The sequence below is a fragment of the Aspergillus eucalypticola genome, assembly GCF_003184535.1.
Source record: "Aspergillus eucalypticola CBS 122712 chromosome Unknown BO83scaffold_48, whole genome shotgun sequence".
NCBI lineage: Eukaryota > Fungi > Ascomycota > Eurotiomycetes > Eurotiales > Aspergillaceae > Aspergillus > Aspergillus eucalypticola.
This window is the reverse complement of record NW_020290322.1, coordinates 40,063-66,949: the sequence shown is the minus strand read 5'-3', so window position 1 is coordinate 66,949 and position 26,887 is coordinate 40,063. Positions and strand designations below refer to the sequence as shown.

The 26,887-nt window shown below is 50.0% G+C and overlaps 8 protein-coding genes across 8 annotated transcripts; 3 read left to right on the top strand and 5 right to left on the bottom strand.

The window, feature by feature from the left end:
• Positions 1-350: 350 nt before the first annotated feature.
• On the top strand, positions 351-905 carry BO83DRAFT_432661 (uncharacterized protein; the record flags this gene model as incomplete). Its single annotated transcript, XM_025535637.1, has 1 exon — positions 351-905. The coding sequence occupies one exon, from the start codon at positions 351-353 to the stop codon at positions 903-905; it is 555 nt and encodes a 184-aa protein (XP_025382118.1).
• Positions 906-1,929: 1,024 nt separating this feature from the next.
• On the bottom strand, positions 1,930-3,218 carry BO83DRAFT_383572 (uncharacterized protein). The gene has a single exon (XM_025532502.1). It carries the CDS (start codon positions 2,916-2,918, stop codon positions 2,172-2,174), a length of 747 nt encoding a protein of 248 aa, XP_025382117.1. The 5' UTR covers positions 2,919-3,218; the 3' UTR covers positions 1,930-2,171.
• Positions 3,219-3,806: 588 nt separating this feature from the next.
• BO83DRAFT_432659 (putative ubiquitin-specific protease UBP12) lies at positions 3,807-9,603 on the bottom strand (the record flags this gene model as incomplete). The annotated part of the gene is made up of 5 exons (XM_025535636.1): positions 3,807-4,579; positions 4,630-5,299; positions 5,351-6,711; positions 6,764-8,671; positions 9,519-9,603. 5 exons carry the CDS (start codon positions 9,601-9,603, stop codon positions 3,807-3,809), a joined length of 4,797 nt encoding a protein of 1,598 aa, XP_025382116.1.
• A 1,687-nt stretch (positions 9,604-11,290) lies between these two features.
• BO83DRAFT_373064 (SDR family oxidoreductase) lies at positions 11,291-12,718 on the top strand (the record flags this gene model as incomplete). Its single annotated transcript, XM_025530013.1, has 3 exons — positions 11,291-11,417; positions 11,473-11,988; positions 12,060-12,718. Exons 1-3 carry the CDS (start codon positions 11,387-11,389, stop codon positions 12,716-12,718), a joined length of 1,206 nt encoding a protein of 401 aa, XP_025382115.1. The 5' UTR covers positions 11,291-11,386.
• A 367-nt stretch (positions 12,719-13,085) lies between these two features.
• On the bottom strand, positions 13,086-13,544 carry BO83DRAFT_394226 (uncharacterized protein; the record flags this gene model as incomplete). The annotated part of the gene is made up of 1 exon (XM_025533002.1): positions 13,086-13,544. The coding sequence occupies one exon, from the start codon at positions 13,542-13,544 to the stop codon at positions 13,086-13,088; it is 459 nt and encodes a 152-aa protein (XP_025382114.1).
• Positions 13,545-19,076: 5,532 nt separating this feature from the next.
• On the bottom strand, positions 19,077-20,802 carry BO83DRAFT_383570 (uncharacterized protein). Its single transcript, XM_025532501.1, has 3 exons — positions 20,276-20,802; positions 19,768-20,170; positions 19,077-19,636 (listed from the first exon to the last, which is right to left on the bottom strand). The coding sequence occupies exons 1-3, from the start codon at positions 20,774-20,776 to the stop codon at positions 19,497-19,499; spliced, it is 1,044 nt and encodes a 347-aa protein (XP_025382113.1). The 5' UTR covers positions 20,777-20,802; the 3' UTR covers positions 19,077-19,496.
• Positions 20,803-21,642: 840 nt separating this feature from the next.
• Positions 21,643-22,329, bottom strand: BO83DRAFT_193083 (uncharacterized protein). The gene has a single exon (XM_025526570.1). The coding sequence runs from the start codon at positions 22,176-22,178 to the stop codon at positions 21,825-21,827; it is 354 nt and encodes a 117-aa protein (XP_025382112.1). The 5' UTR covers positions 22,179-22,329; the 3' UTR covers positions 21,643-21,824.
• A 1,409-nt stretch (positions 22,330-23,738) lies between these two features.
• Positions 23,739-26,466, top strand: BO83DRAFT_383566 (putative MFS multidrug transporter). The gene is made up of 3 exons (XM_025532500.1): positions 23,739-25,511; positions 25,567-25,611; positions 25,676-26,466. Exons 1-3 carry the CDS (start codon positions 24,002-24,004, stop codon positions 25,972-25,974), a joined length of 1,854 nt encoding a protein of 617 aa, XP_025382111.1. The 5' UTR covers positions 23,739-24,001; the 3' UTR covers positions 25,975-26,466.
• Positions 26,467-26,887: the final 421 nt, after the last annotated feature.

The window sequence follows — 26,887 nt, the reverse complement described above, 5'->3', positions numbered from 1 at the left end:
TGCAGTGTTTCCAGCATCAGATATGTGAGTTGTTTCCCGGAACACACAGGAGTGATACTAATTGGATATGTAGATGAGAAACATCAGGAAGGGGTTCGCCAAGACCTACCATCATCTATTCATGATAACCGGCCACAAATAAATAAAGTGTCCAGTGTCACTTGCCAGAATATAGGGTGCTGCAATACCCCTCTTTTCAGTCTATATCCTGAATATCGCATCATCGCTATCCCGAATTGCAACATACTCACCAGTTGGCAATCCCACATGGACTGAGCATCCACATCAATCCCGCCACCAAAGAAACAAGCAAGCAAGCAAGCAATGAACCACCATCCCATCACCACACAATGACCCCCAACTGGTCCCAACTATGGACCTTCATCACCAACCCCAAAGACATCACCAGCACTAGCTCCATCTCCCCATCACCATCCACCCTCCGTCGCATCATCAAATCCCTCTCCCTCCTGACCTTCTTCTCCATCCTCCTCTACGCCCTCTACATCCACTTCCAACCCTCCACCATCCCCCAACCCCCCGAACTCCCAGAATCCCCAGACCTCCCTCCACCCACCCCAGAAGACACATACAAATCCATCTACGGCTACCCCCAACCAACCCTACCATTCCACCCCTCCACATCCACGACCCCAGCATCCTTTACGACCTCCCCACAAACACCTACTACGCCTACGGCTCCGGCCCTCACATCCCCATCCACTCCGCCCCGACCCTCCAAGGCCCATGGACCAAAGCCGGCACCGTTCTCGACGCAGATAGCATCCTGCCCAAAGGTGATCGCAAAGCCCCCTGGGCACCGACCGCCCTCCTCCACGACGGCACATTCTACGTCTTCTACGCGACGAGCCATAGCGGATGTCGTGATAGCGCCATCGGCGTAGCCACCTCTTCCACCCCGGGACCCGGGGACTGGGTCGATCACGGCGCCATAGCGATCTCCGGCCGGGGGGAACGAGGGAAGGAGTTTCCCTTCGATAGGGCGAATGCGATTGATGTTAGTGTTGTTGTTGATTATACTGCATCCCAACTCTCCGAAGGAGAGCCATCTCCCAAAGAAGGTGGTGACAAGAAATCGAAAGGAAAAGGATACATGACCTTCGGCAGTTTCTGGACAGGGATATGGCAAGTCCCGCTGAAGCCTAACCTGCTTCATATGGACAAGCAGGAAGAAGCAGAAGAAACAAGAGTGAAACATCTAGCCCATGAACCAGCAGCCATCCACCCACCCACTAAAAAAGCCGATGGATTATGTGGCGACACGACGGGCATGCATCCCGTCGAAGGGGCTTTTATATCCTATCATGAGCCATGGTGGTATCTGTGGTTTAGTTGGGGGAAGTGTTGCCATTTTGATCCGGAGAAGTTGCCCAAGGCTGGGATGGAGTATGTTCTTTCCCCTCCCCTTCCCCTCCCCCGCCCCCTGTTACTTGTCATTGTTTGAGGGACTAGAAAAGGAGTTATATACTGATCATGATGATGGTATGAATGGAACAGATACAGCATCCGCGTCGGACGCTCACCTTCCCCTCGAGGACCATTCGTGGATAAACAAGGGAAGGATCTCGTGGATGGTGGAGGGGAGATTGTGTATGGCTCCAATGGGGATGTTTATGCGCCTGGGGGACAGGGCGTGTTGAGTGGGGAGGTGGAGGGGGATGTGCTTTATTATCATTATTGTGAGTTTTCATTAGTCTTTTTTTGATGGCGATTCATGGTGCTAACTTTGCTGTGGTAGTGAATAAATCTGTGGGATATGAGTTCAAGGTATGTTCATCTAATTATTTTTGGGATGGTGATGGCTAATAGTGTGTGGTTCAGGAAGCACGGCTGGGATATAATTATTTGACGTATGTGGATGGGTGGCCGGTTCCACTGTAAATGAGAATTTATTGGATTGAGAGCTATTGAGACTCTTGTATAGATTTCGTTAGAGCATATAGAATATAATGTATGTAATATTCATGAAGTATTAGAATTACAGGATATTCATGTCCATAGTACAAAGCAGCAAGAACAAGCAGACGGAAAAGGAAAATACTCTACACTACTCTAACAACAGGAATAACTCCTCTATCCCACAGACCCTACAGAGCAAGAGACTATAAACTCCATCCATCTACAACAGAAACTCCAACAAACTACCCTCCTCACTCCAACTGCAACCCCTGCATCCCCCTCCCCACCACCGAAACACCACCACCATCACCTTGCCCATGCTCACGCACATATCCACCCGCAGACAGAGGAATATATCCATCATCACCATACACCAGACTAGGTCCTATATCCAGCAAACTAATCTCACTCTCACTAAGAGAGAGATCCCGACTGCGAGGACCAAGAGGCATGGTGTTTTCTTCAGCTGCATTTCCATCTGCTTCTGTGCGTTTGTTTCCGTTCATGTTTGTGCTTGTAGCTGCAGAAGTGGTTGTAGTTGTAGTTGTATCTGAGATATCAATCTGGTCCAGGAAGTGGACGTGTGCAGTCGTGGACTTGGACTTGGATTTCGATTTCAATCTGGCAGTGATGGCTGTAGTGGTCGATTTCGGGGTGGATTCACTTCCCGAAGGAATCGTATAATTCGAGTTAAATTTATTGCTTGGCTGATACGGAGTGTACCTCTGCATCTGAGTAGGAGTCGAAGCCGACGACGACGACGATGACAATGGATGAGAATGTGAGTGCGAATCTGTATGCATCCCCGAGAATGATCCCACCCTTGCGTGCGATGATTGCATACTACCTTCGTCGTCCTCATCATCCATCGAGGCAGAGCACGGATGCAGAGACGAGAAATCCATCAGGGGTTTTCTTCTCGCGTTCGTGGTGTGCGTACTAGATGCGGATCCGTTGGGGATATTTTTGGTTTTCTGTGCTTCTGGGGATGAAGCCATCGGTGGACGTATTTTTGGTTTGGTTTGAGATTGTGGTGGGTTGGGTTTAGTTTTGTATGATTTGGTTGAGGTCGGGGTTATGATGAGAAGGGAAGAGGGAGGTATATAGGTTGGATGTGAAGGAGATGATGGGTGTTGAAGAAGCTAGTCTGATTGATGACTGTGTGTGTGTGTGTGTGTGCTGGAGGATTGAGTTGACAGAACAGTAGAAAGGTAAGGTAAGCAGGAAGAAAGTCTAAGTAGAGCAGATAGATCGACAGATGAAGATGAGTGAGAGAACGGATTAGGCAGGCGAGGCTGTCAGGAGTAACTCTACTCTGTGTTCAGTGGTTTGTCAGGATTGCATACCGACGGCAATCGATATATTAAAAGCCAAATATGAGCAACATAAAAGACCACATAACTTGAATTCTATGGCCTGGCTGGTATGAAAGTAGTAGTATATATTTAGCAGTAGCCTCGCTTTACAGCATCGCATGACAGCGGCCTCATGCGTGTGACTCGCCATGACCTCCCACGTGGTTCATCCATACACACACATCATCCCCATATCATCCCTCTGCAAAACATCACCTCACTCAACACACCCTTTTTTGCTCTGAAACATCTCCAGCTGCTCCGAAAATACATGTAATGCAGGACGGCACCCGCCATCCGATCCCGTAAAAATGCATGCAACCATCCACGGCCCTCCCTATTCCCGGGCTGCGTAGAAAACAAAACACCATGGCTATTATAAGGGTCGTCGACTTCATTCCTCGAAATCATCATCCACTCTGCGAAAGATCATTATCGCCATCCCCCGTAGGGCGATCTAGACACCTGTAATCATTCGTTGCACATTTTCCAAAAGACAGTAAGAGAGATTGGGAGAATCATCCCCCCTGTCTACGGCAGTGTTTGGTCCTCATCATGCACTTGGAGTTCTACCACCGGCAGCTCATCCTCCTCATCATCGTCGCCGTCCGCTGCGAAGGCCGAAATGTCCGGGAATGACGTCTCCTCCATCGGGGTACCTGGATAGGCGGCCCCGCGTGGACTGTCCATCAAAGAGGCCATCCGAAGGTCCGGGTCGCTGACGTCGCCGTCGTCTACCGCCCGGTTGCTCGCGTCATCGTCGAGTAGATCCTCGTCGTCAGTTGGAACTGTGGTCATCTGTGAAGGGCCGTGAGCATCTGTGGCGCGACTGAACGACCACGAGGGTGTGTCGTCCTGAGGGCGGAACGGGCTGGGCTGCGTGCCCCCGCCAATCTCCTCATCTTCGAAATTCATACCTTCCGATTGCGTCGCGCGATCTAGGCTCTGCTCGCCAAATGACGGGACGTTGGTGTAGCCCGGCGGCCAGTCATCATCCCCGCTCTTCGTTTGGGTTCCAGTTGGCAAACCACCATCTCCCGATTGGTGAGCTGCTCCGACTCCGGTTAAGGCGCTCGACGACCCATTGCGGGAGGAGCCGCCGAGACGCCGGCCTTCCCCCGACGGCGACTGTCCGCGAGACTCGGACTGCGAGTCCACGTCGCTGTTCGGCCGTGTCGACGCTTCCGTGATCTCCTCCAGCACCTTGCCGCCCAGTGGCCGGTCGGACCGGCGCCGGTAGAACAGCAGATACGCCGATGAGGTGACCACACTCTGCGGATCAATTGGTCGCGAGACGGAAGAATCTAGTCCAAGTCAGTCATTGTACGATGTTCTACGTTTTAGGCTATCTTACCGTTGTACTCGTTCCACTGCCCGGTAAAGAAGTTCTTGGCGTACGCTGTGTAGTGTCCGCCACCAAGGCCTCCATAGTGATTGTCGACAGCGAAGAGGTCGTAGATCTGACTCTTGCCCTCTTCAGGCGACTCAACTCTGCCGGTCATATCGAGTCCTTCCACAGGGAAGTCGACCAGGACATCCAGCTTGTCGCGGAATCCGCGGCTGGCGCTGAACCTCTTGAGGTGCATGACCAGAATGTCCGGGGTCTTCCACAATTCGAACTTCTTGCTGGCCCGACGGTGCTCCTTGCAGCGGGGGCAGTACCAAGCATCGTTCTCGGAAAGGACCTCCTCCTTGTTGAACTCATCCAGACACTCGTAGAGCGTCACGCCCCGCTTCTTCCGGTTTTGACGCAGAGTACGGCGCTTGCTCAACTCCGGGTCAGGCACACGTTCGACGTCCGTCCATGTCGGCGCACCACGAAGGGAGTTCTTGTCTCGACTGCTTCCGGCGAAGAGAGCGTCGTGAGCTTGCTCAGTCCAGTCCACTACGATACCCTCACCGGGGCGGATCATCGGCCGGTCCTGAGCCTTGGGCTTAGGAGCCGATTCACCACTAGCGCTGTCGGAGCTCTTATCTCCGGACTCGTCATCCTTCTGCTCCGTGCCGTTTGTGCTGTCCACAGACTGTCCCTCGCTTAGTAGTGCTTCGGTTTGAAAAGAGAGAGGTCTGCTCACCTGTTTCTGCTTCTTCACCGGTGTCTTGATTCTGAACGACATCTTGGGGTACTCCTTGTGGTCATCCACGGTGGACCATCCAGTGGGAACAACCTCGCTGCTCGACTTGATGATCTTCATCTCAAAAAGACCGCGCACATTCGGGGGAATAGCGTTTTCGGAGCGGGCTGGAGCATCGCTTGAACTGTCATCTGCGTCACGCATCGAGACATCGACCATGCCGTCCTCGCCGTCCACGGACGCGGTCTTGATCTTCGAGTCAGCCGACTCCGCATCATCCTCGTTCATTATGACGGTATCTGAGTCTTCATGGCTGACCTCTGTCGTGTTCTCCTCATTCAGGAAGTCACGGGTGGTCATCGAGGCGACCTGCGACAGGACTTTGCGGAAGATCGTATCATAGTCCCCAAACTCCTCCCGGTTGATGACCACATACGACGGAACTCCGAAGAGCGACCGCTGCGCATTCTTAGGGTTGTTTCCCCGTTTCTTCTCGACTCGATTGAAGATGGGGACGAGCAAGCGGTCGGAGCGAGGCGAGTCCAGACTGGGGATCTCCTCATGATCCGAGCGGCTGAAGGAGAAGTAGCTCTTCTGGGGCTTGTCGGGGTTGTAGTTCGTAGGTACCGACTCGACCTCGTAGATACCAATGTCGTCGTTGCCGCTGATCTGGCACTCAGCAATCGAGCTCGTGTTGTCGAACATCTTGTAGAACTTGTTCTTGTAGATCTCGGCCATCACGAGGCGCTCAGGGTCGGTTCCCATTTTCTTTGCGACCTGCTCCTTTAGCGCCTTGACACTGGCGTTCTTGTCGATTTCGACATCAACAAGGACCGGCTTCTTGTTCAAGGGGAAGTAGAAAATCTCCTTGCCCCAGAGGTTCTCGATTGGAAGCTGAAGGGTCAGGTTGTTGAAAGGGTCGAAAATAATGCTGACCTTGTCGCAAGCAGGGCAGACCAGCGTCGACTTGTACATACCAGCAAAGAGGTCGGTAATGACGGAATCGTTGCGGGCTTTGTAGATGTCCCAGCACTTGTCCGCAAACTCCGCGAGAGCCTCCTTGTTATGCACCATCTCGTCCGTCGAGTCCGGCTTTTCAATGTAGGGCTTCTTCATGATACGGTTGAGATCCTCCTGGAGACCGTCCAGAAGGAACAGAAGGAATTCCTGGGAATCCTGCTGTCCGTAACCGGAGAAGGCCGGTCCATAACGGCCGATGGTGTGCTTCAGTTGACGGGGCGCGAACGAAGATTGACCTGCCTCATCGTACATCTGACGCAACATGTTCGCATATGCTTTAGCAACATCACCGTTGTGAGCCAGAGGATTGCTGGGGTTGAGATCCTTCTTGTAAACGTCATCTAGATAGATAGTTAGCAGGGTAGACTTTTCAAAGTTCGGGAGTCTACGCACTCAAGAAATAGTAGGTCAATTCCTCCACGCTGCGAACGCACTGCAGGGCCGAGTTCATGTAACAGGTGTTCCCAAGGTTGCTCAGACCAGTGCAGCCGCGGGGCTTCCCGTCCTTGCGTCGTCCCCTGATGGGCTCTGAAACCGGGGATGATCGCCCGCTGGTAGCAGGACTCTTGGTCTTCACCTTTGCAGGAGCTCCGTTCTTCAGGTTACCGGATGGCACCCCCAGACGGTTGAGTGTCTGCTTGGAGGCTTCCGACACCCAGTCTCCGTTGGTTCCAGGGAGCTTCTCCTCCAACACGATGATTTCGCTGCTGTTGAGACCCGCAACGCCCAGAGTCATTTTACCATTGTAGTTGGGATTGTTCGTCTGGTCCTTCGGCTCATCGAGTACCTCACGCTGCGACCCCTCAGACAGGGAAAGGAAGGTGTTCAGGTCGAGAACGAGGTTGCTTCCAGCGTTGGCGATGAGGGAGGCGGACGGGGCTGGAGAAGCACTGCGGGATGCGGCTGGGGTGGCTGCTGCGGATGCCGTGGCACTACCGAGACCACCCAGAATCCTCCAAACGCGAACCTTGGTCGACATGTCGATGTAAGCAAGTTCTTTGGCGTTCTTCAGCCACTTCTGGAAGTTGGTGTGCCGACTGGCCAGGGTTCTCACTGGAGCCATCGTCTTCTCCTTCATCGTCTTGATGGAAGTGCCGGCAGACGGGTTCGTGAGCTTCAAGATCGTGAAGATCGGAGGGTTGATTTCGTATTGCAGGTTCTCCTGGTCGCCTACGGCGGCGGTGTTGTGAACGTAACGGACGATGGCCGGGGACTGTTCTGCCAAACCATACCACTGCATGATCAGGTCCCAGCCTCCTTGAGGGATGATCTCAAAATCTTCGCCGAGCTCCAAGCCAGGCCTCAAAGGAACAAAGGGTTCGCCCTCCTCGTCCTTGAAGCCCGTGTTGGCCGGGTCGGTGACCAGGACAATATCCGAGTTATCGACGGGACCGATGTCTCCCTCCATCGCCGTCTTGTCTGCCTTGTCTGCATGCGTAGCACTCCGCGAGTACACTCGCTTCAGCCACGAATTCGACACCACATATCCCTTTTGTTTTTCCTTCATGGGTTGCATCATAAACTGGGTCACCTGTGCAACCTGGTCATCGTAAGAGGGTCGATCAGCTGACGCAACGCCGGCCTCTGCTTTCGAATGGGCCCGGGTCTCTGTGGGGGCGGTATAGATGGACATGCTGGAGGGAGTGGGATACACACTGTCCGACGCCGAGTTGGTTACGTTGTTGTCGTCGCCCGACGTGGTGGTTTCCATCGAATCCGGGTGGTCGGAACGGGTCTGGCTGTCGTCCTTTTCTGTCGGAACCAAATCCATCTCCACATCGTTCACCTCATTCTCCGAAGCGGAGGTTTCGCGAGCATCGGCCCCGGCAAGCGGGAGGGTCGAGTCTCCCTTGTCGTCAGAGCCGGACATATCGGTCGCAGGGTCACTGTGGAGGGTCAGGCCAGCGCAGGCGGCTGCGGGATAGTCGAGGACACTTCCAGCGGAGTCCGGGGTAGGGGAACGAGCGGTGGAGTGGGATTTAGAGGCGAGGACTTCGTCCTGCAGGTGAGCGGGAATGTAGCGGGGAGGCGGTGAGGCCGAGGAGCTCTGAGTGCTGCGATGCGATCGGGAAGGAGAGGAAGGGTGACGGGAGGAGCGCGAAGAGGGCGAGGCCTTGTCGGAGGAGGAATGACCGTGACGTCTTCCGGCCTGCGAGGCGAACGACAAACCCGGAAGCGATCCTGGTCTGCGAGGCTCTGCTACTTTACGGCGCTTTGTGGAAGACGTCGTGACGGTGAGCTGCGCACGTTTCGTGGCAGCTCGAGGTAGCACGGTGGATGGGTTGGAAACTGAGCTCGACACTGGATTGGTGTTGGTCAGACCGGGGTGGTGATGGTGGTGGTGAGTGGAGGAAGAGGATGGGAGGATGTGGAGGGAAGAACCTAGAAAAGCAGCGATGCAAAAGGAACGAAAACGTTTAGTCAGTCCGTTCAGTCCAGTAGAGTAACTGGACGAAGAAGTAGTAAAAATTTTAGTGCAAGGAGGGGAGTTTCGGATTGGATTAGATTGAATTGGGATTGGGTTGGAAAAGAACTTCCGCTTTGGCCAGATTCTTTGCCGGCGGAAAAGCAAGTGTTCAATTCTCTCTTTCTCCTTCTCCCTCTTGCCCGACTGGACTGACTATCCTGTCTGTTCGCGATATTATTTTTTTTTTTTTTTTTTTTTCAACCAGGGATTTTACCCGGGCGCGCGTTGACAGGTTGGTCAAATTTCGGGATTGGTGGGGTTGGGAAGTGGGTTTGGAAAAAAAAGAAACTTAAGGATGGATGGAGAATAGAGAGAGAATGGAGCAACCATAAAAAATAAAAAAGGAACTCAAACTTGACAGACAAGCAACTCAACGCGAAGCAAGACAACTTACTTCTTTCTGTGGGTGATGCTAACAACATTTGGGGAGAATCGATGCGGATCGGCATCTGCTCTGGGCTGGGCGGCGTGGCTGTTTCTGGTGGCCAGGAACCTGGCCCCAACCCACCCTTTTTCTTCTTCTCACTTTCCCCCCCTGCTGGCTGGGGTGCGATCCACTTCGATAACACATTCCCCATATTCAAGATTCAATGCAGGGCTAAGCGGTCAGCACGCTTTTATTGATCAATTAAGATTAACAATTCCCTGTAATGACGCAGCGGTGTCGTTTCATTGATATACTGACCCGTTCAATCCATAAGTGAATGTCTGCAGCATCTGGCGCATATGGCAGGGTGATAGCGTCTTCCTTCTTCGGAAACTCCATCAAGTATGAGTGAGGTAGATATCTTGTCAAAGAAAACAAAGGCGTCATGATTCACTTTCACTTCGATGAACAGTCACAAGAGACAATGCAATCAGGGCATGACAATTCGTCGGGGAGATATCCCGGTTGCCAGTCGGACAATGCCGTCAACCACCAATTGCGACTTGGCATCCCTTCTTGGTCTGCAAGGCAAATAAATTCTCACATTCGCCGCGAGTAACACAAGATCAATCGACATCAAAGACTAAATTAGATTCATTGCCTCGGAAGTATCTGGCAGGATCCGGGGTAACACCGGCTCCTGCACGGTGAGCTCACCCTTTTCCCAACACCCTCTATCCCTGTGATCAGCAGTTGAAGCAGCCTCGTATTCAGGCACAGGCTGACTTTCCGCTGACACTACGGTTATGGTCCGTCATTTGAAGAGCAAATTGTACCTTTTTTTCAAGGCTATGCCAATCAATAAACATCGCTCACATATTTGAGAGGAGCCACTACATATGATAGATAGAATAATGGACTGGCTTCATTACATTATGCTCACTTATATGTAACTGAAACTAAGCTCATTCTAGATTGAAGAGGCTAGTAGGTATACATCGTCGTAGTACTGAGAGCCAACAAGTCACTGAGTATTCCATGTCTCTATCATCCACAAGATATCTAGGATTGTCAATCAAGCCACTGGCAAGAATGAAATCACAGTTTAGCTTTGAGGCTGTCTAACTACTATATATATGACCTGGAGGGAGTTATTGAGTCTCACCACACATTGGCATTGAATCAATGGAAATTCCCCCAGTGCCCGGCACATCCCAGTCGAGTAGGAAATGTCCATAACTTTAATGGTCTTTGGGAGGCTCTTAATAGGCATCAATGGTAATGCATTGACTATTCAAGAGAAGCAGCTGTGTTTACCCAGCCTAAATTATTGTACACATGATTTCGCTAGTTGTGTCAAGAGGCATTGCTCACTATTCTATCCTCTCAATCAGGGAGGTAACAGCCGGGTTAACATGGTGAAGCTGCTATTGTTATAGATCTCCACTACCTATCATTTACTGTTTGATTTCAATCCCATCCGATAGCGAGTCGTGACACAAATCCCACGTCTCAATACCATCACAACTGCCTATCTGGTCTCACCCTCTAACGAATTTCAATTAGCAGTACTGTATCTTTGCAATCATACCCTGGACAAGTCACCAATATTGTTTGTCATATCGAATACTGGGTTCAGAGCTGCGCTGGTAGCTGCTGACATTATTGCAGACCTCCGATGCAATGATTTCATATTGGAAAAATAAGATGTGTAACAGGACATCTTCATGTTTTTCATATAGCAGACAAGCGGACTGTTATTAGCTTCATCTCGTGTATCAATGTGGTTGTTAGTTCCATGGTTAGTAATCGCTCCACCATCGGATGGATAACTACAAGAAAGCGGACCTACAGTATTGACAGCATTTCAGAATGCGGTATTCATATAAATAGCATTATTCAACACCTTCATTACAATGATATTTATAGGTAAAGATAGTATATTATCAATCAAGTGAAACAAAACCAGAAATATGCCCACCAACAAGGCAAACATTCCCGACACCACCGAGCTTATTACATCACATTGAGTTCATGCAACCTAATCCGTGCATCTATCACCAAACATACAAAAGGTTATATGAACCACACCTTCACCATCAATCCCTACCTCTTTGATCCAAACATCCCACACGTAATTATCAATCAATACTTTTGCACAAATTACAATAATCCATCCACAATGCCAACCGCCATCGTCACCGGCGCAACCGGTACGTACCTTAAGAATCCAATACGCCGTATCATTCTAACCATTGAGATATTCAGGCATCCTCGGCCGCGAAATAATCACTCACCTTTCCAAACTTCCCGACTGGACAAGCATCTACGCCCTCTCCCGCAGCAAGAAGGATACCTACCCAGCACAAGTCCACCACGCCAGCATCGACCTCCTCGCCTCACCCAACGACCTAGCCAATCAACTTTCCTCTCAAAATGTCTCCGCGGACTACCTCTTCTTCACCGCATACCTTCAAGAAGGCGACGAAAAAAACCTCGAACGAATTAACGGCGACATGCTCGAGAACTTTCTAAAAGCGCTGAGTATTAGCGGTGCAGAAACGAAGCTCAAGCGCGTATTGCTAGTAACAGGGGCCAAGCACTACGGAGTACATTTGGGGCCGGTGAAATCCCCAATGGAAGAGAGTGATCCGTGGGTGGAGGGGGAGGGAAGGCCGCCGAATTTCTATTATAGACAGCAGAGGATACTGAATGAAATGAGTAAGGGGAAGGGATGGGATTGGGTGGTTACATATCCCAATGATGTTATTGGGGTTGCTAAGGGTGAGTACTACTTTTCTCCTCCTCTATGTATTCTGTATGAATTACATCACAATGCTGATGACGATGATCAGGAAATTTCATGAACCTAGTAACAGCAGTTGGACTCTACGCGGCCATTATCAAGGAACTCAACGCACCATTCATCTTCCCCGGGTCGCGCACTTTCTACACTATGACCGACTGTTTCACGTACTCGCGCTTCCATGCACGATTCTGCGCATGGGCAATCTCCGAGCCAGGCTGCTCGAACCAGAATTTCAATGTGGTGAACGGCGACGCGCAGTCCTGGCAAACTATGTGGCCTCGACTAGCGAAGCGGTTCGGGCTCACTGTTCCAACGGATCAATTCGAGGCGGAGGATGAGAATGTTGTTCCGCTTATTGATAACCCCCCATTGAATGATTACGTGCAGACAAGTGGACTTAAGGGCAAGGTTAAGAAGGGCGAGGTGCGGATGCGCATTGATCTGACCAAGTGGGCGGAGAGAGAGGATGTGAAGGCTGCATGGGAGAGGTTGGCGAAGAGGGAGGGGTTGGAGAAGGATGCGTTCGAGAAGGCGACGTGGTTCTTCCTGAACTTTGTGCTGGGGAGGAATTATGATTTGGTTATCAGTATGAATAAGGCGTGGAAGCTGGGATTCCGCGATTGGGAGGATACTTGGGATGCGTTGGATGGATGCTTGAGTGAGTTGGAGGAGGAGAAGGTTTTGCCGAAAAGTGGGAAAAACTGATGAGAGCGTACAAACCAAAAGTCATCTTTTCGATGTTAGGATTTTTAATATGGGTGAAGATGACGGGTTGAGTTGCTCTCGCTGAAAAGTAATTTCGCATGCTAATAACGGGCAAACATCTGTCACCGTCATACTTACTACTACTATTACTACCATCAATTAGAAGTAAATGACCCCAATATAAGTTCATTCTGTATTTCTGTAAGCCAATTAAATATTAAACCTGGCAACCATATGTAAGCCTAACATGGACACCTCACACTCTGCGTCTTGCAACCTGACGAGTACAAACCCCCTAATACTATATAGCAATAATCTGAACTCAACCCAAAGCCTATTATATAGACATATAGACCCAGGAACAAGTCTACTCACTATACGCCATATACTCATCCCCACTAGCCTCAAAAGTATACCCATTCCCCGGCTCAATATACTCATACCCACCCTCAACATCACCCACCCGAATCTCCCTCAAACCAACCTCCTTCTTCACCACATCCAGACTCTCCAGCGCCGACTCAACATCCATCATAGCCTCCACACAGGAGCTACCATCTTCCGCGCATTGAACACAGTCCATCAGAGACTGGTGCAGCGACAACAAGGCATCTTTCGCCTTATCGAGTTGGTCTATAGCCCCCTGTGAGTCGGAGATCTGTGACGAGATCAACGCAGTTCCGATCAGATGTACCCAGTGATTGAACTCGACAAGACCATTCTGGGCCCACTGGTCTTTGTAGAGGTCAGGAAAGGTGAGGCATTTGTGGAATGCTAGCTTGCATATGTGGAATAGATTCGGGATGGTGTGATCGGTGATGGACATGTTGGTGTCGATTGAAGGATGACGCGTGATGATTTTTCGGGTGGTTGTGATTCTGATTAGGCACATGTGTGTGGGTGTGGATGGGTGTGTGGAGTGGGGTTCTGTATATAGATGATGGCTTGGGGGGTGCAAGTGTGGGGTTGGTTGATACGATTAAGAGTTGGGGATATTGAGGCTGTATATATAGACGGGAATGAGGGCTGGATTCACTGGGCTACATGGGTGCATCCGGTCTGGGGTAGGCTATATTCATTGGTAGTTGTTGCTGGGGTAGCGAGGTCTTTCACTGTTTGAAAGTGGCGTCCGACGTGGGGTTTATGTGGTAGCTGTTTATTAGCCACTGATGTCGAAGAAGTCTGTTGTTTCGATCTCTTCCGGTCAAGAAAACAGTGGCGGAAATTACCTTGCATCAAGATCACGATATGTGGATACTTCCTATGGCCGGTACGGGAACCTCCGTTGAGTATTGGAATATCCCGGTCAAGTACTACTAATGGGGCTTGTGATCTCAGAGAAGTATAAATACCGCTCTACCCACGTAGACTTTTGTGGCTGGATCAGGAACACAACGATAGAGGAAGAGCCTGAAAGGGCAATGTTCTAATCCCTCTCATGCATTTTATACACCTTCCGATGCGGAACTATGACTGTATCAAAAGTCAATGGTCAGTCTTCATAGCAATTGGCGGCAATCAAAGAAAGCGGGCAACTAAACCGCGAGTATGTGACTCTGAAAAAGTGTACTAGGCTCTCTGATCAACAAGGGCATTAGAAGATCAGAGTCTGTTGCGAGATACTTGTGTCCTAGCTGGAATGAAGGTGCCTCCTTGCATATACCACTATATATATAAAGCAGCAACCACTCAACATCTCGACATCTCGACATGTGAGAACAATCACTTGTCTTGCCGTGCCTCAATTTGACTCTCTTCATCCTTCACCGCTCACGGACTTCACAGTACACCCAGGAAAATCCATCAAACGCTCGCGTTTGCTATAACGTCTAGAGATGTCCGGGCTCGAAGGCCTTTGGATATGATCACTGAGACTGAGGCTGATGGGACAGGCAAGGATAGCAGTCAACATCAAGTTTGTTTTTCCTCTTGCTTGGAGAAAGGGAATCAGATATGGGCGGTTCATACATGCACTGAAAGGCTCCTAAAAACAATCTATACTAATAATATATATTCTTCTGCAGCAATGAGGACGGGGAGCCACTGGAAGCCAACCATAACCTTGTTTCCAGCCAGCGCCTAGCTGCGTCTTTGGGGCTGTCTTGAATACCTCAAGAAATCCGGTGGGCAAGTCTAATCATCTGACTTTTCAGAGGAGGTGTGCTAAGAGCAACGCATTCGTGCTGTTATCTTGATACCGTATACAATTCATTTGCTCCTCTTCACCGTACCAAGACGGACTGTCTGCTCGAAGAGGTACACATATTCAGTGTTCGCGTCTGAGACACCCTCGATAGTCCCGAACATAGCTTTGACTATGACGACACGAATGGTGTCCTTTGTCGTTGATCAACTAATCACTAAGGTCTCAGGAAAGGCCCCAGAGATGATACGTCGTTCACCACGGATATTGCTTGTTCTTCTTATGCTGATAAAGAAGAAAAGAGTCTGGTGGTAGGTTGAATCCATACCAGCTATCAATATTAAGTAACAACTTGAATATTGGAGAGAAGCTCAAAGGGCTCGAGCTAGCCAATGCAGGCAATGTCGATCTCCTGGACAAGATTGTTTCGTCGTTCACCACGGATAATGCTTCGCTTTTCTTCTTTGCCGATGAAGACAGAGAATATCCGGTGGTAGGCTGCATTCAATCCTGGCATAGACCGGGGATCCAGAAACAATGCCCAGGTTGAAGGAATTCCCAACAAAATTGAGATGGCAAGAGTTGGAGATGATATTGAACACCTGGCCGGTGCGGGTAGCATCACCTAAGGTTAGGTTAGACGGAGCTCTCCAGCGGTGGTTAATGGATACTACGCCACCATATATACAATAAGGGAAATGGACTATCGAAAGCTGAATGCCATCACTAGGAAAGATCAACATCAATGCCGATCGGACGGCCAGAGTACTCATGCTCGATGAAAAGGTGACCTATGGCACCGAGGATTTCACCTCACGTACCTCCTACCTAGAGAGCCGTTTCCGACTGTATGAATGATGATAAACATGCTGAAGGTGCAGTATTGATGGTGTCTATAATGGATACTCTTGCCAGTAACCTCTTCTACAGCAGGTGGTTACAGTCAAGTACAAACCTCTTTACCAATCGGAACCATACCTTATGGACTTTCAATTCTTTCCTCCCGCCAAACATGGACTGACTTAGTCTTTGTGGTAGTTGATCCTTTCTCTAAGAAAGTCTGCTTTATTCTCTGCAGAAAGTCAGTCACATCACAAAGAATGGCCAGGTGGTCACAGTCAAGTGCAAAATCTCATTTTTGATTGGTCCATACCTACCATAAGATGAAGGCAGTCGGCCGTACAATGTTCGGATTACGCCAGTTCGTGTTGCTCATGGTGCAACTGATGGCGTGGAGGCGGGTGGCTGGGGACTACACTTAAGTATCGATGCAAATCAATCTCGCCGATATCGAGCATGGCGATATCCAAATCTACCGCATTGCCGCGGCAATAGTGCGTCTCACTACTTGAAGATGACTAAGTCTCGTACTGATGAGCATGTTGGACGCCCTGATGACGAATGGAGAGTCTAGGACAGCAGCCTACTATCGCTCATACTGATGGAAGCATTCATGACCAAGAACAAGTCGATGATAAATCCAGCCTACCTCGCTGCTGCAGACATGCAATCTTGTTCAGGCGTCGCTATCCCTATGACCCCTACCTACGGAAAGGCGGACCGCACTACCATGTCAACCGAAGGCGTTAATGTTAACGAATACCAGAGCCTCGTAGGCAGGTTGATTTGATTGACCACTAAAACGAGGCCTGATCTACGCCACGCCATGTTTCGCCTCCAGAGACGCATGCACGGCCCCTACTAGGGCAGATGCAAAAGCGCTCAAGGTTGTATACAGATATCTACGAGACACCACTACCGACGGGATCACGCTGGTACCTGATCACACCAACGGAATCGAAGTCTACATGGATGCTGCACATGCCGATCACGAAGATGGCAAATCTACAGAGGGATACGTCATATTCTACACCGGCGGCTCCATTACCTGGCCGCCTAACAAGCAAAAAAAGACTAGAGGCTCGCGCATCAGCACCAGACATGAGCAGCAAAGGAAGACATAGATGGTCCCGGGACTGACCCACTTGCCGGAGTTCTCAAGCGAGTGCTGGCCCTGGCGTCGTATCAGACCCACGATATCTAATCCTTACTGGCTGGATATGTTTGATTTGGATGTGGATCAATTTAGACCAGGAGAAAGTGAAGACTACAGCTTCTGGAAATATACGTTCTGCCCATAGCCCTGAGATAAGCTAGAAGATCACCAACGGCGAAGTAAAATCCATTCGTCGCTCAACTGACTTCGGTTTGGTCGGTCTTTGCCTTCAACATACGAGTTCGAGGATGATAACATACGATGGAAGAGACGAGCGGGTTAAAGAGAAATGATACAGTGTAATATTATATTTCCTATCATTATAAGGAATCACGACACCCGACTTCAGTTGAGCATCTTACTACTCGTGAACTTCAGTCCCATATCAGATACACGATATATATTCACTTCACATAGCTGGGATATATAAAATTCCTTCATCAGACGAAGATGGCAAACGTTGCCTCTCCTTTAGCATGCGCGCAACTCGTCTTGACCATACGGCAACAGGCCTTTCGTTCCACGACTAGGTTAACCAGCTACGTCTGTCTTGCTTAGTTCACTACTGCAATGCCTTTGGACTTGTGATTCTTCCTAGCTTTCATAGACAAGAATTCGCAGCCGAGCATAACGACCTTTTGTCTCGGTGTGGAATACTCAAGCGAAAACAGCAACTACTGCTGGTCTGAGATCTATCATTGCCAATCCTAACATCAGCAACATATCAAGGGAGAAGAGGTACACTCCCATCAACCGTGTGAAGAACAACGACGAGTGATTGAGAATCCAGCCGACAATCTACTACTTCCCCACCTATGCAGTTGGCTAGGTGTGAGCTTCTCCCAAATGAAAGAGAACAGATACTTTATTTATGAGATTCCTCTTGACTGCTTGGGTGGTTGCATGTGGAAGACCTAGAACCACAGCATGACGCCATGAACAGGTTATACGGAGAAAGAAAACCCAGCATAGATCTGAGAGTATAATGATCGGAACCGAGCAGAAGATGAAGCTCGGCTCCGTCGAAGACTCTCTGATTCAACTGCGGATTATGTCAGTGCACCAGACTAATGCCCATCAACAATGACTCGGAGCCATGGGTTTCCGGGACTCTAATCTGATAGTCCACGAAACAGATTTTATTGAGAACGGATAATGTGTGCTTTGTGCTTTGAAATAAACTCTACGAGGAATTACCAAGAAAAGGAATACATCGAAAAACAACCCCACTAGGGGGTGGTGATTGCATCGACGTAATCATTTGGGGGATTTCTTTAATGAACCATAAAATTCGTCATGAACAGTCCGGAAGGAAGCTGTTATTGTACACCAAGCTCGTTTGATCGTCTTTGTGGCAGTTGAATAGAGAACCGCCATGAGGAAGAGAATCTGCACCGCATCTCGAGTAATTTCCGTGTCTTTAAAGCACAAACAAAAATCAGATCTGAGATGTAGGAGAACATGAAACTGGTGCTTGAAATGCACGGTTCCAAGAGATTTCATTTGTGGAAATTCTGAGGGAGTTCAAGGAGGGACTCAAATGTCTGGTTGGGTTATTACTCAATCCTGAGATCACATAATCCTTCAAGATCCAAACTATGATTGCGTTCTTGATTTATTACACAATTTCAGTCTGTTGTGTACTTCTCAGAAACAAGGTAGTCTAAGTCGTCGCTAGTATCTAGCATAAATCACTAAGTACTACTTAACGATTGTTCAGTCCAGAAGATATCATCATCAATTACTATACAATAGTATCATCCACGACCCTAACATATATCTTTACAGTCAGTCCTAAGTAGTATTTAGTTAGCAGCTACTCATGTAACCCCAACACCTTAAACCTGCCATTCCACCAAATATACTCCCCCATCGGACGCATATAATTTTCTCAGTGTCAATGTTATAGTTAGTATCTTTTCATATTAATAATACCCACACTTATACAGCCCACCCCTCGTAGAACTTCCTCGTTAAGTAACCGGTAAGTAACTATGACAAGTAAGCTTTAGCTTAGTAACAGCTAGGGGTAAACTCTAAATAAAACCCGCAGTGTGTCAACAACATGTTGATAAATACACTAAGTAACTTAAATATGACATTTGACTTTCGAGCAAGGGAGGGAGGGAAAAGCCGCGTGGCGGGCCCGTGGAGAACAGACAGACAAGACAGCCTGGAGTAAACTAAGTTGCTTCCAACGTATGCGCTAACGTATGTATGTCTTCTTCATTGGATGTGAAGTTTGGGGTCACTATGGTCACGCATTATTTTCTTTGTATTTTCCATGCACTGTACGTATGTACCCCACACATTGGGGGCCTGAGTACGGAGTACACGCGGTTAACTACGGGTGTTGGTGGATGAGGAGCATTCATATGCCCACTGCACAGCCACTACTAGAATATAGTATGGACGGATGTTAGGATCATGCGCAGACAAGCATCGTGGAGGGATATTTCATTTGCTGCGCATGAACGCCCGCTCAGATACCGACGTGGCTTTTTCCCCTATCACAAGAACATGCTGATCACTGCTGATCTGTAGAGAGTGCTACACTCCGTAATCCCGCAAAATACACTGTAAAAAGGAAAAAGTGTAAGAGGGCAAGAATAAAGGCCTCCCATGTGGCTCCTGGTCAATCAGGTCTTGTCTGACGACTCGTTCGCCGATCCCACTCCTGCGGACGCTGGGTGATCTACGGCCTCGGTTCCTTGTGCGGTAGGTGCCGCAGGGATCTCGCTTGATCGGGCACCAGAGGTCAGCTCACTAACTTGGCGTTCTATACGCCGTCAGCACGAAAGTCTAAGGACTTAAAGGCTTTTTTTTTCGAGGCTCTGTGCGCCTCAGGAGTAGTGGATGAAAGGATACGAAGGATAGTAAAGCAAAAAGGGAGGATGGGAAATCGCGCACCTAAATCGCGGATTCGCTGTCGGAGCATTTGGTTTTCGCGCGTCAGCATCGCTGCCTCCGCCTGGTAAAATGCACTTTCATCCCTGCTTCCCCGCCGGGCTGGGCTCTCACCGGGGCCTGCACTCCAATCCGGTCCCTCTGACCCGCACGACGGCTCGGCCAGCGGTCGGAGATTGGGTGAAGCGGCTTGACTAGACGGGCGGGAGGGTCGCCGGCTGGACAAGGAGGAAGGCAATTGGGTTGACGCCCGACTGCTGGTTGTGGGAAGCGGGGGAATTGGGGGGAATGGGGTCAGCCGTTCCGCAGGGCCAGAGTCATCCACGACGGCCTGCGAGTGTTGTTGTTGCTGTTGAAGGTGCTGCAGCTGAGCTTGCTGGCTTCGGATCATGTGTAAAAGACGGTTCTAGCCATTTTCAAGGAGCGCGGTTAGTGGCTATCTCTTACTCATAGTAGTGCGATAGCAAAGAAGAATGCGCCGAGCAGTGACGCAGCAATAGTTTGATCATACCACTTGTGCTTCTTGTTCTTGTTCTAGTTCCTGATGGAGCTCCCCCAGGGACGGCGCACGTTGATGATGCGGGTCCCCGGTGGCAACGGTCGGGTTCCCCCCGACATTACTGAGCGGACTGGAGGTGCGAAGCCCATTATGGCCGAAGGAAGACCGGTGGTGGTCGTGGGGGGTTGCGGACGGTTCCCCGGGGGCCGAATCATTAGCGCTGTTATGGCCATTGTTCAGGATTGAACTGGAACCGGTACGGGACCGGCGGCGTTCCGATCCTGACATGCTGGAGCGGTGACTGTGAGAGGGCCGGTGAGGCAGATCAGTGGCAATGATGTTGCTATGGTTATTTGCTGAACCGTTATTCATATTGGGCAGGGCTGCAGAAGGAAAGTCTGGCTGAGTATGCTGTGACGATGAGGGATCGGATAAAGTCGGGGGCATCCGACGTTGACGCGGGGAAGAAGTAGTGGACCAGGTCGGGGACAGAGAGTTGATATCGGGCGACATGACTTGGGGAAGCAGGTTAAAGGGAGCCGGCCAATGGATGACAGGGGGTCTGTTGACGAGGTAAGTCCCACTAAAAAGATCGAACCACCACTTTTTGGCGAGAACCGTTAACTGAACAGTGTGTCACTTGCTGCCACGGACTGGTCCAAACAATGGGTTGGTTGCAGTGGATTGCAGAGCTGGAGCCGGCGTGCCGCATTCCTGCACCTGAAGGCGGGGGGTGACTATACTAAGAAGGCGGTCAGGGTCAACCTTCAAAACTGGTCAAAGTCAGACTGACGCTTTGCTGACGGGATGATCACGGGATTCCTAGATTCGGCCTAGTTCTACGAGACACTGGATCCGGCATCAGAGTCGGTCTGGGCCGGGGAAAGCCTGGAATCGCTTCTCCCTGGAAACGGTGTTGCAAGCCGGTCCGGGTTTCGGTCATCTCCCGAATACCACTTCAACCCCCACGCACACGTGAACAGATCGATCTGAATGTTTCGGGTAATTTTTCAGTGGTTGTCAGTGGATAAAAAGCCTAAGTTGGGATCGCAGTACAATGCAATCGAACATTCTGTTGCCCCCTCCCCTTCTAAAGAATGCTTGCTGGGGCATGAGAGTCCCTGCAGAGAGAACCCGACTCACCGGGCTGTAGTTTGTACACTCAACAGTCAAATTTGTCTGCTTACCAGGGGATCATCCGCCACACCATCTTGGCGTCAAGTCTTAGACAAACCTTGAGAGTGGGAAGGCGGCACTATCCGACCATACAGAGCCACCAGGACAAAATGGCCTCGGTGCTAGGCTCTTGGTATAGTAGTAGTACTTTGTACTCCATGTCCCGACAATCGGACCCTTCCAGAGGGTGCTACTGCTTCCTGGCTAAGTAGGCTGGAATCCTTCAACATTCCTGGTTTATTCAAAATTTTACATAACAGCTGTAGCAACAGCCTATGGTTGGTTGTTGCTTCGTATCGGTGCCGACTACCAAAATTGTTTTGTGCTTCATTGAAGTTGACCTCGCCATCTCCACCTACGAGACACTAGCCAGGGGTCAATCCAATTATCTATGTGAGACCGGGAGGTTCGACCACCCTGTTGGTGGCGGAATGGTGATCACAAATTCGTGTATTAACAGTCCTAGTGGAAGTCTTGAGGCTTTGCTTGCTGAAAGCCTGTGTATTGCCGCTTGGCTTATGTGATGGCGCTCGATCAACGACGGGTTTCGATACAGCCTTCTGGAAAGTAGGGGAAACGTGATCATTAACTGCTTATTTCCCCCTACATGTTCAGATGCATTAGCATGACCACATCGACGACCATCGAAACAGTCAATGACGGTATTGAAGGAACACAAACCCCCAGGACTTGAATAAGCCGATGACACACTTGTAATACATGAAAGAAAAAAAAGCATTGCGGGCGCCGATCGCCTTGGTCAGGGAAGGCTTGACGTCACCCCCGGCTACCCCGAGACCAGCTAATCCAACCCCGTGGGAAATGCGATGAGGGAAAACTGGGTCCAACATGGAAAGCGGAACACAGACCAATGCTGTGGCTTCCTGTTCTTGCAGCCCACCCTCCCCCCCGGACTCCAAAACCCGGACAGGAACACTAGCAGAATTTAGCGTATATCTTCTGTTGTAATTTTTTCTTTTCTCATGGTTGTCAGCTTTCATGACCCATCTGCTCGGGAAGCCACGCAGTCATGTACAGCGCCCATGGCCACCTGGAGACCCCGGCCCCTTGCGTGGGCACACCTTTTACGCCCGCATTATTGACAGGCTAGACCTTCTCGGCCTATCCAGGGCGCCTTTTCCATAAATTGTAGAGTCTGGCGCACAAAGTCTAAAGTGCAGTTTTCTCAACATAACTCGCAATCTCTCACCGTAGGAAAAAGTCCTCCCGCACCCGTGTCGTGGCAGGCTTCCCCGAAACGGGCATTCTAGAGACCATAGTCCTATCGGCCCAGAACGGCTCCAGTGGGAGTAATGAATATCGACAACCAACGAAGTGGGGAAGCCGTGGTGGTCGCGCCGACCACTCCTGGCTCTGGAAACTCAACCGGTTTCCCCCCAGAGGTCAGGCGATGAGTGATTAAGGAATGATGTTAAGGACGGAGTTAAGCACGATGGATCCGTCCATCAGCATCGCCCCAGAGCTATCTGGAAAATGACTGGCCGTGTCAGTGTGGCAAGTGGGCTCTTCGGAGTCTGGTTTAGGTGGTATGTAGTACCTAACAAGCCGGTCCTGATTCGGCAGGCCAAATGCATCATCATTCGGCCCTAACCGTGTGCGGCCGGCTACTTGGCCAGAGACGACCGATACCCAACACCCCATCTGGGAAACATGCATCCAATCTCCCCTAATTTGAGTTATGCCAGTCCTGTCAAGAATTCATGCGAGTGCTATTATCATTATTACAAGCCACAGAGACCAGGCCTTAATAATGGTGAGTGGCAAAGTAGAAAGGGGGCAGAAGGCTGAAGTTGCAGCAAGCAAGAAAAAAGTGTAAATTGGACATAAAGGCCAAAGTGAATTAATTCCCCATGCCCCGAGTCATCGGAGACGCCTGGACCGACTGAACTCTAAATGTACGATCCCCGGCTCCTATTGGAGAGGAATGGGAAAACTGGTGGGTTGATATATGGCAGAGTCATTCCTGCAGTGCTTGCCCGTGCGATCCATGGGTGTTGCGGTAACATCACCCACTTCTTCCCCAAATACGACTGGTTACTGGGATATAAGTACCGTGATAGAACCCCATCGCGGTTGCCTTTTCTGGGGTACTTTCCTGAAATAGTAGTTTTGATACTAGTCCCATGTAGGCCTGTTCTTTTTCTCCAGTCCTCCTGCGCTCTTTCCCTTTCTGGCCTAACCCAACAACCGTCATCTACTGCTTGTGATTACTTCTACTTCTACTTCTTCCTCCCTCTCCACCCGCTCCTGCTCTTTTCTTCCTTCTCCTTCCTATACTTATTTCCCTGTCTTTCCCTTAACAGGAACTTCTCGGTGCTCCTTCCTCCCCTCCAGCGATTTGCTATTCCCATCCTCACTTGCTCGCCTTGATTGCCTGGTCTTCTCTATCTTTATTCAGTCTGGGTCGGCTGTAAGTACATGCTATTCATACACAAATGTGACCATCGCATGATGGCGTGAACCTACAAGCGTCTCTGCGCTTCATGCTTCGCTTTCTTTTTCCAATATTTTCACAGTTTACATTCCTTCCAATCAAACACCATGCAGCGACTAATTCGGTACGTTACAGTGCGCATCATGGCTTCTCGCCCAGACAGAGACATGAGTAATCATGAAAAGATTCATGAGTCAGAAGCTTCGTCTTCTACTCAAACCGACACCATTCTTGATCCAGCAACCGAAAAGGCTCTGGAACAGCAGCAAAAGTCTCAACCGCTTCCATCAGACCCCAACGCTGGAACTACTCTACACCAATTGGAGAATGCCGCGTCCGAAAAGGTCGAGCTGACTGAGGAAGACTGCTACGACCAACTCGGCTATGCCTTTCCCAACTGGAAGAAATGGATGATCATTTCCGTGATCTTTCTTGTCCAAACATCAATGAACTTTAATACCAGTCTCTACTCCAACGCTCTCACCGGTATATCCGAAGAATTCGGAGTCAGCATGCAAGCTGCTCGGTGTGGTGCCATGATTTTCTTGGTTCTCTACGCCTTTGGTTGCGAGCTTTGGGCACCATGGAGTGAGGAACTGGGACGGAAGCCGATCTTACAGCTCAGTCTGTTCCTTGTGAACATTTGGCAACTCCCCGTTGCTCTCGCCCCCAATTTTGCATCTATCATGGTAGGACGTGCTCTGGGAGGTCTTAGCTCAGCTGGTGGCTCAGTTACTCTGGGTATGATTGCAGACCTTTGGGAAGCAGATGACCAGCAGTATGCTGTCGCCTGCGTGGTATTTTCTTCAGTGGGTGGCTCAGTGATTGGACCAGTTGTTGGAGGTTTTGTGGAAGCATATCTGCCGTGGCGCTGGAACATCTGGATTCAGCTCATATTTGGGGGTTTCGTGCAGGTAGCGCACTTGCTTTTGGTACCTGAGACCCGGACAACTATTATGATGGACCGTATCGCAAAGAAGCGAAGGGAAAGCGGCGAAGACCCCAATATTTATGGACCAAACGAGCTGGTCCCTTTCAAGGACCGCTTCTCGATGCACGAAGTCCTCATCACCTGGATCCGCCCCTTTAAGATGTTCTTGACGGAGCCGATTGTCCTCACTCTATCTCTGCTGAGTGGTTTCAGTGATGCCCTGATCTTCATGTTCATTCAGTCGTTCAGCCTTGTGTACGACCAGTGGGGTTTCGGCACCGTGGAGCTAGGCCTGTCGTTCCTTCCCATTCTCGTGGGCTACTTTATCGCATGGGGCGCTTTCATCCCAGTCATCAAAAGAAACATTGAGGAGCGGCGCAGGAAGCCTGACGATGAGCGGGCTCAGTACGAATCTCGACTTTGGTTCCTTCTCTATACTGCACCCTGCTTGCCTATTGGCTTGATCGGTTTTGCGTGGACCAGTTTGGGACCCCCTGTCCACTGGATTGGAAGCATGGTGTTCTCTGCCATCGTCGGTATTGCCAACTACAGCATCTACATGGCCACTATCGATTACATGATCTGCGCATACGGACCGTACTCGGCTTCCGCAACTGGCGGCAACGGATGGTCTCGAGACTTTTTGGCTGGTGTGCTCACCATCCCTGCTACACCATTCTTTGAAAGTAAGTAACAATAATAACGTCGCAGTTTATATGGGATTCTAACAAATGACTTTAGACATTGGCGGGAAATACCACCTGGAATACGCGTCTACCATTCTATGTGAGTCTTATCATTGATGTGCCCTGCGTCTGGGTATATGGGACACTAACGGCCTTTCCTCCAGTCTGTATCTCTTTCCTCCTGGTCATTGCAGTATACGTCATCTACTGGTACGGACCAACACTCCGCAAGCGGTCGCCATTTGCCCAGCAGCTGTCCGATGCGAGAGTCGAGCTTCAGACTCACGGGCGACGGCTGTCTAAGATTCCTTCCGGTTCAAGGGCAAATTCCTTTGCACGCTCGCAACAGAACCTGCGCATTCGTCATACGCTTGGGAGTCGTCCTGGAAGCTACATAGCATCCCGCCCAGCGTCGAACGTCAACTCCCGTGTCAACTCACGGAGAAACAGTCTTTCTCGCTGAGCTCTTATGCCGAATTTGTTACGCATGCGACATGAGCCGCTCGGATACATTTTTACGATGTCACTGAGACGATTAATGAGCGTTGATACCAATCATGGCCGATGCCTTTGCAGGGCAATAACGTTGTTTGCTTTACTCTTTACCATCCACGGACCTGTCCCTCATATATTCTGTCCGAAAACGGTTGGGCCTACAATACCGAATAGTATATGCGCAACATTCATTTTCAGCTCTAGGCAAGGCGATGGCTCGGGAAGTAATGAGAGACGTATTAGCTCTGCTTTGCTTTTTGGAACATGTACTAGTACTAGGTTAGCTTTGTACTGCTTGGGCTGTCTTGGTTAGCTGTTGCCATTTCTGGCTGGCTCGAACATGTAGCTATGAGCTTTTGCAGGCTCGGCCGTTCGCGGTCTCACACTCGAAGAAATCCTAGATCGGGGTTTCTCTTTTTCCTGGGACAATCAAGAAATAAAAAGATACCATTGGAAACCATTTAATATTCAAAGTATAAAATCCCATAAACCTATACCGGTCCCGCACGATCGCGACAGAGATAAGGATCGGTGGGATGCAACTAGACGGTGCAACCAAGCGGGAGCAGAACCATGGAGGACCAAGTCAAGCAGTACCGAACCGATTCAGATGGCGGTCATCTGCAATGACCGAACCATGCCGATGGTTGGAATGTGGAGACACCGACCTTGCATCTGGATCCGGACGGGAGCATCGGATTCGGCAGTCTCGGAATACCCTCCCCCGATCCCTGGGATGGATACCAAAAGCCAGCCATGGATGGATACCTCTTACAGCGCTTGGCTAATTGTCGACATGGTCTAGCTCGATGCTATCATCTTACCGGACCCGAGTGTAGTGGCACTGGTACTTCTGTGCTTTGCTTCTCGCCGTCTGAAAG

Excerpts from the sequence above, each read along its gene's own strand:
- BO83DRAFT_383572 (XM_025532502.1), bottom strand. The coding sequence starts at position 2,918 with ATGGCTTCATCCCCAGAAGCACAGAAAACCAAAAATATCCCCAACGGA.
- BO83DRAFT_383570 (XM_025532501.1), bottom strand. The coding sequence starts at position 20,776 with ATGTCGCCCGATATCAACTCTCTGTCCCCGACCTGGTCCACTACTTCT. Across the intron at positions 20,171-20,275 it reads AAGAACAAGAAGCACAAGTG|AACCGTCTTTTACACATGAT; the intron begins GTATGATCAAAC and ends GAAAATGGCTAG. Across the intron at positions 19,637-19,767 it reads ACAGCGAATCCGCGATTTAG|AACGCCAAGTTAGTGAGCTG; the intron begins GTGCGCGATTTC and ends GACGGCGTATAG.
- BO83DRAFT_193083 (XM_025526570.1), bottom strand. The coding sequence starts at position 22,178 with ATGCTTTTTTTTCTTTCATGTATTACAAGTGTGTCATCGGCTTATTCA.
- BO83DRAFT_383566 (XM_025532500.1), top strand. The coding sequence starts at position 24,002 with ATGCAGCGACTAATTCGGTACGTTACAGTGCGCATCATGGCTTCTCGC. Across the intron at positions 25,512-25,566 it reads TGCTACACCATTCTTTGAAA|ACATTGGCGGGAAATACCAC; the intron begins GTAAGTAACAAT and ends AAATGACTTTAG. Across the intron at positions 25,612-25,675 it reads ATACGCGTCTACCATTCTAT|TCTGTATCTCTTTCCTCCTG; the intron begins GTGAGTCTTATC and ends CCTTTCCTCCAG.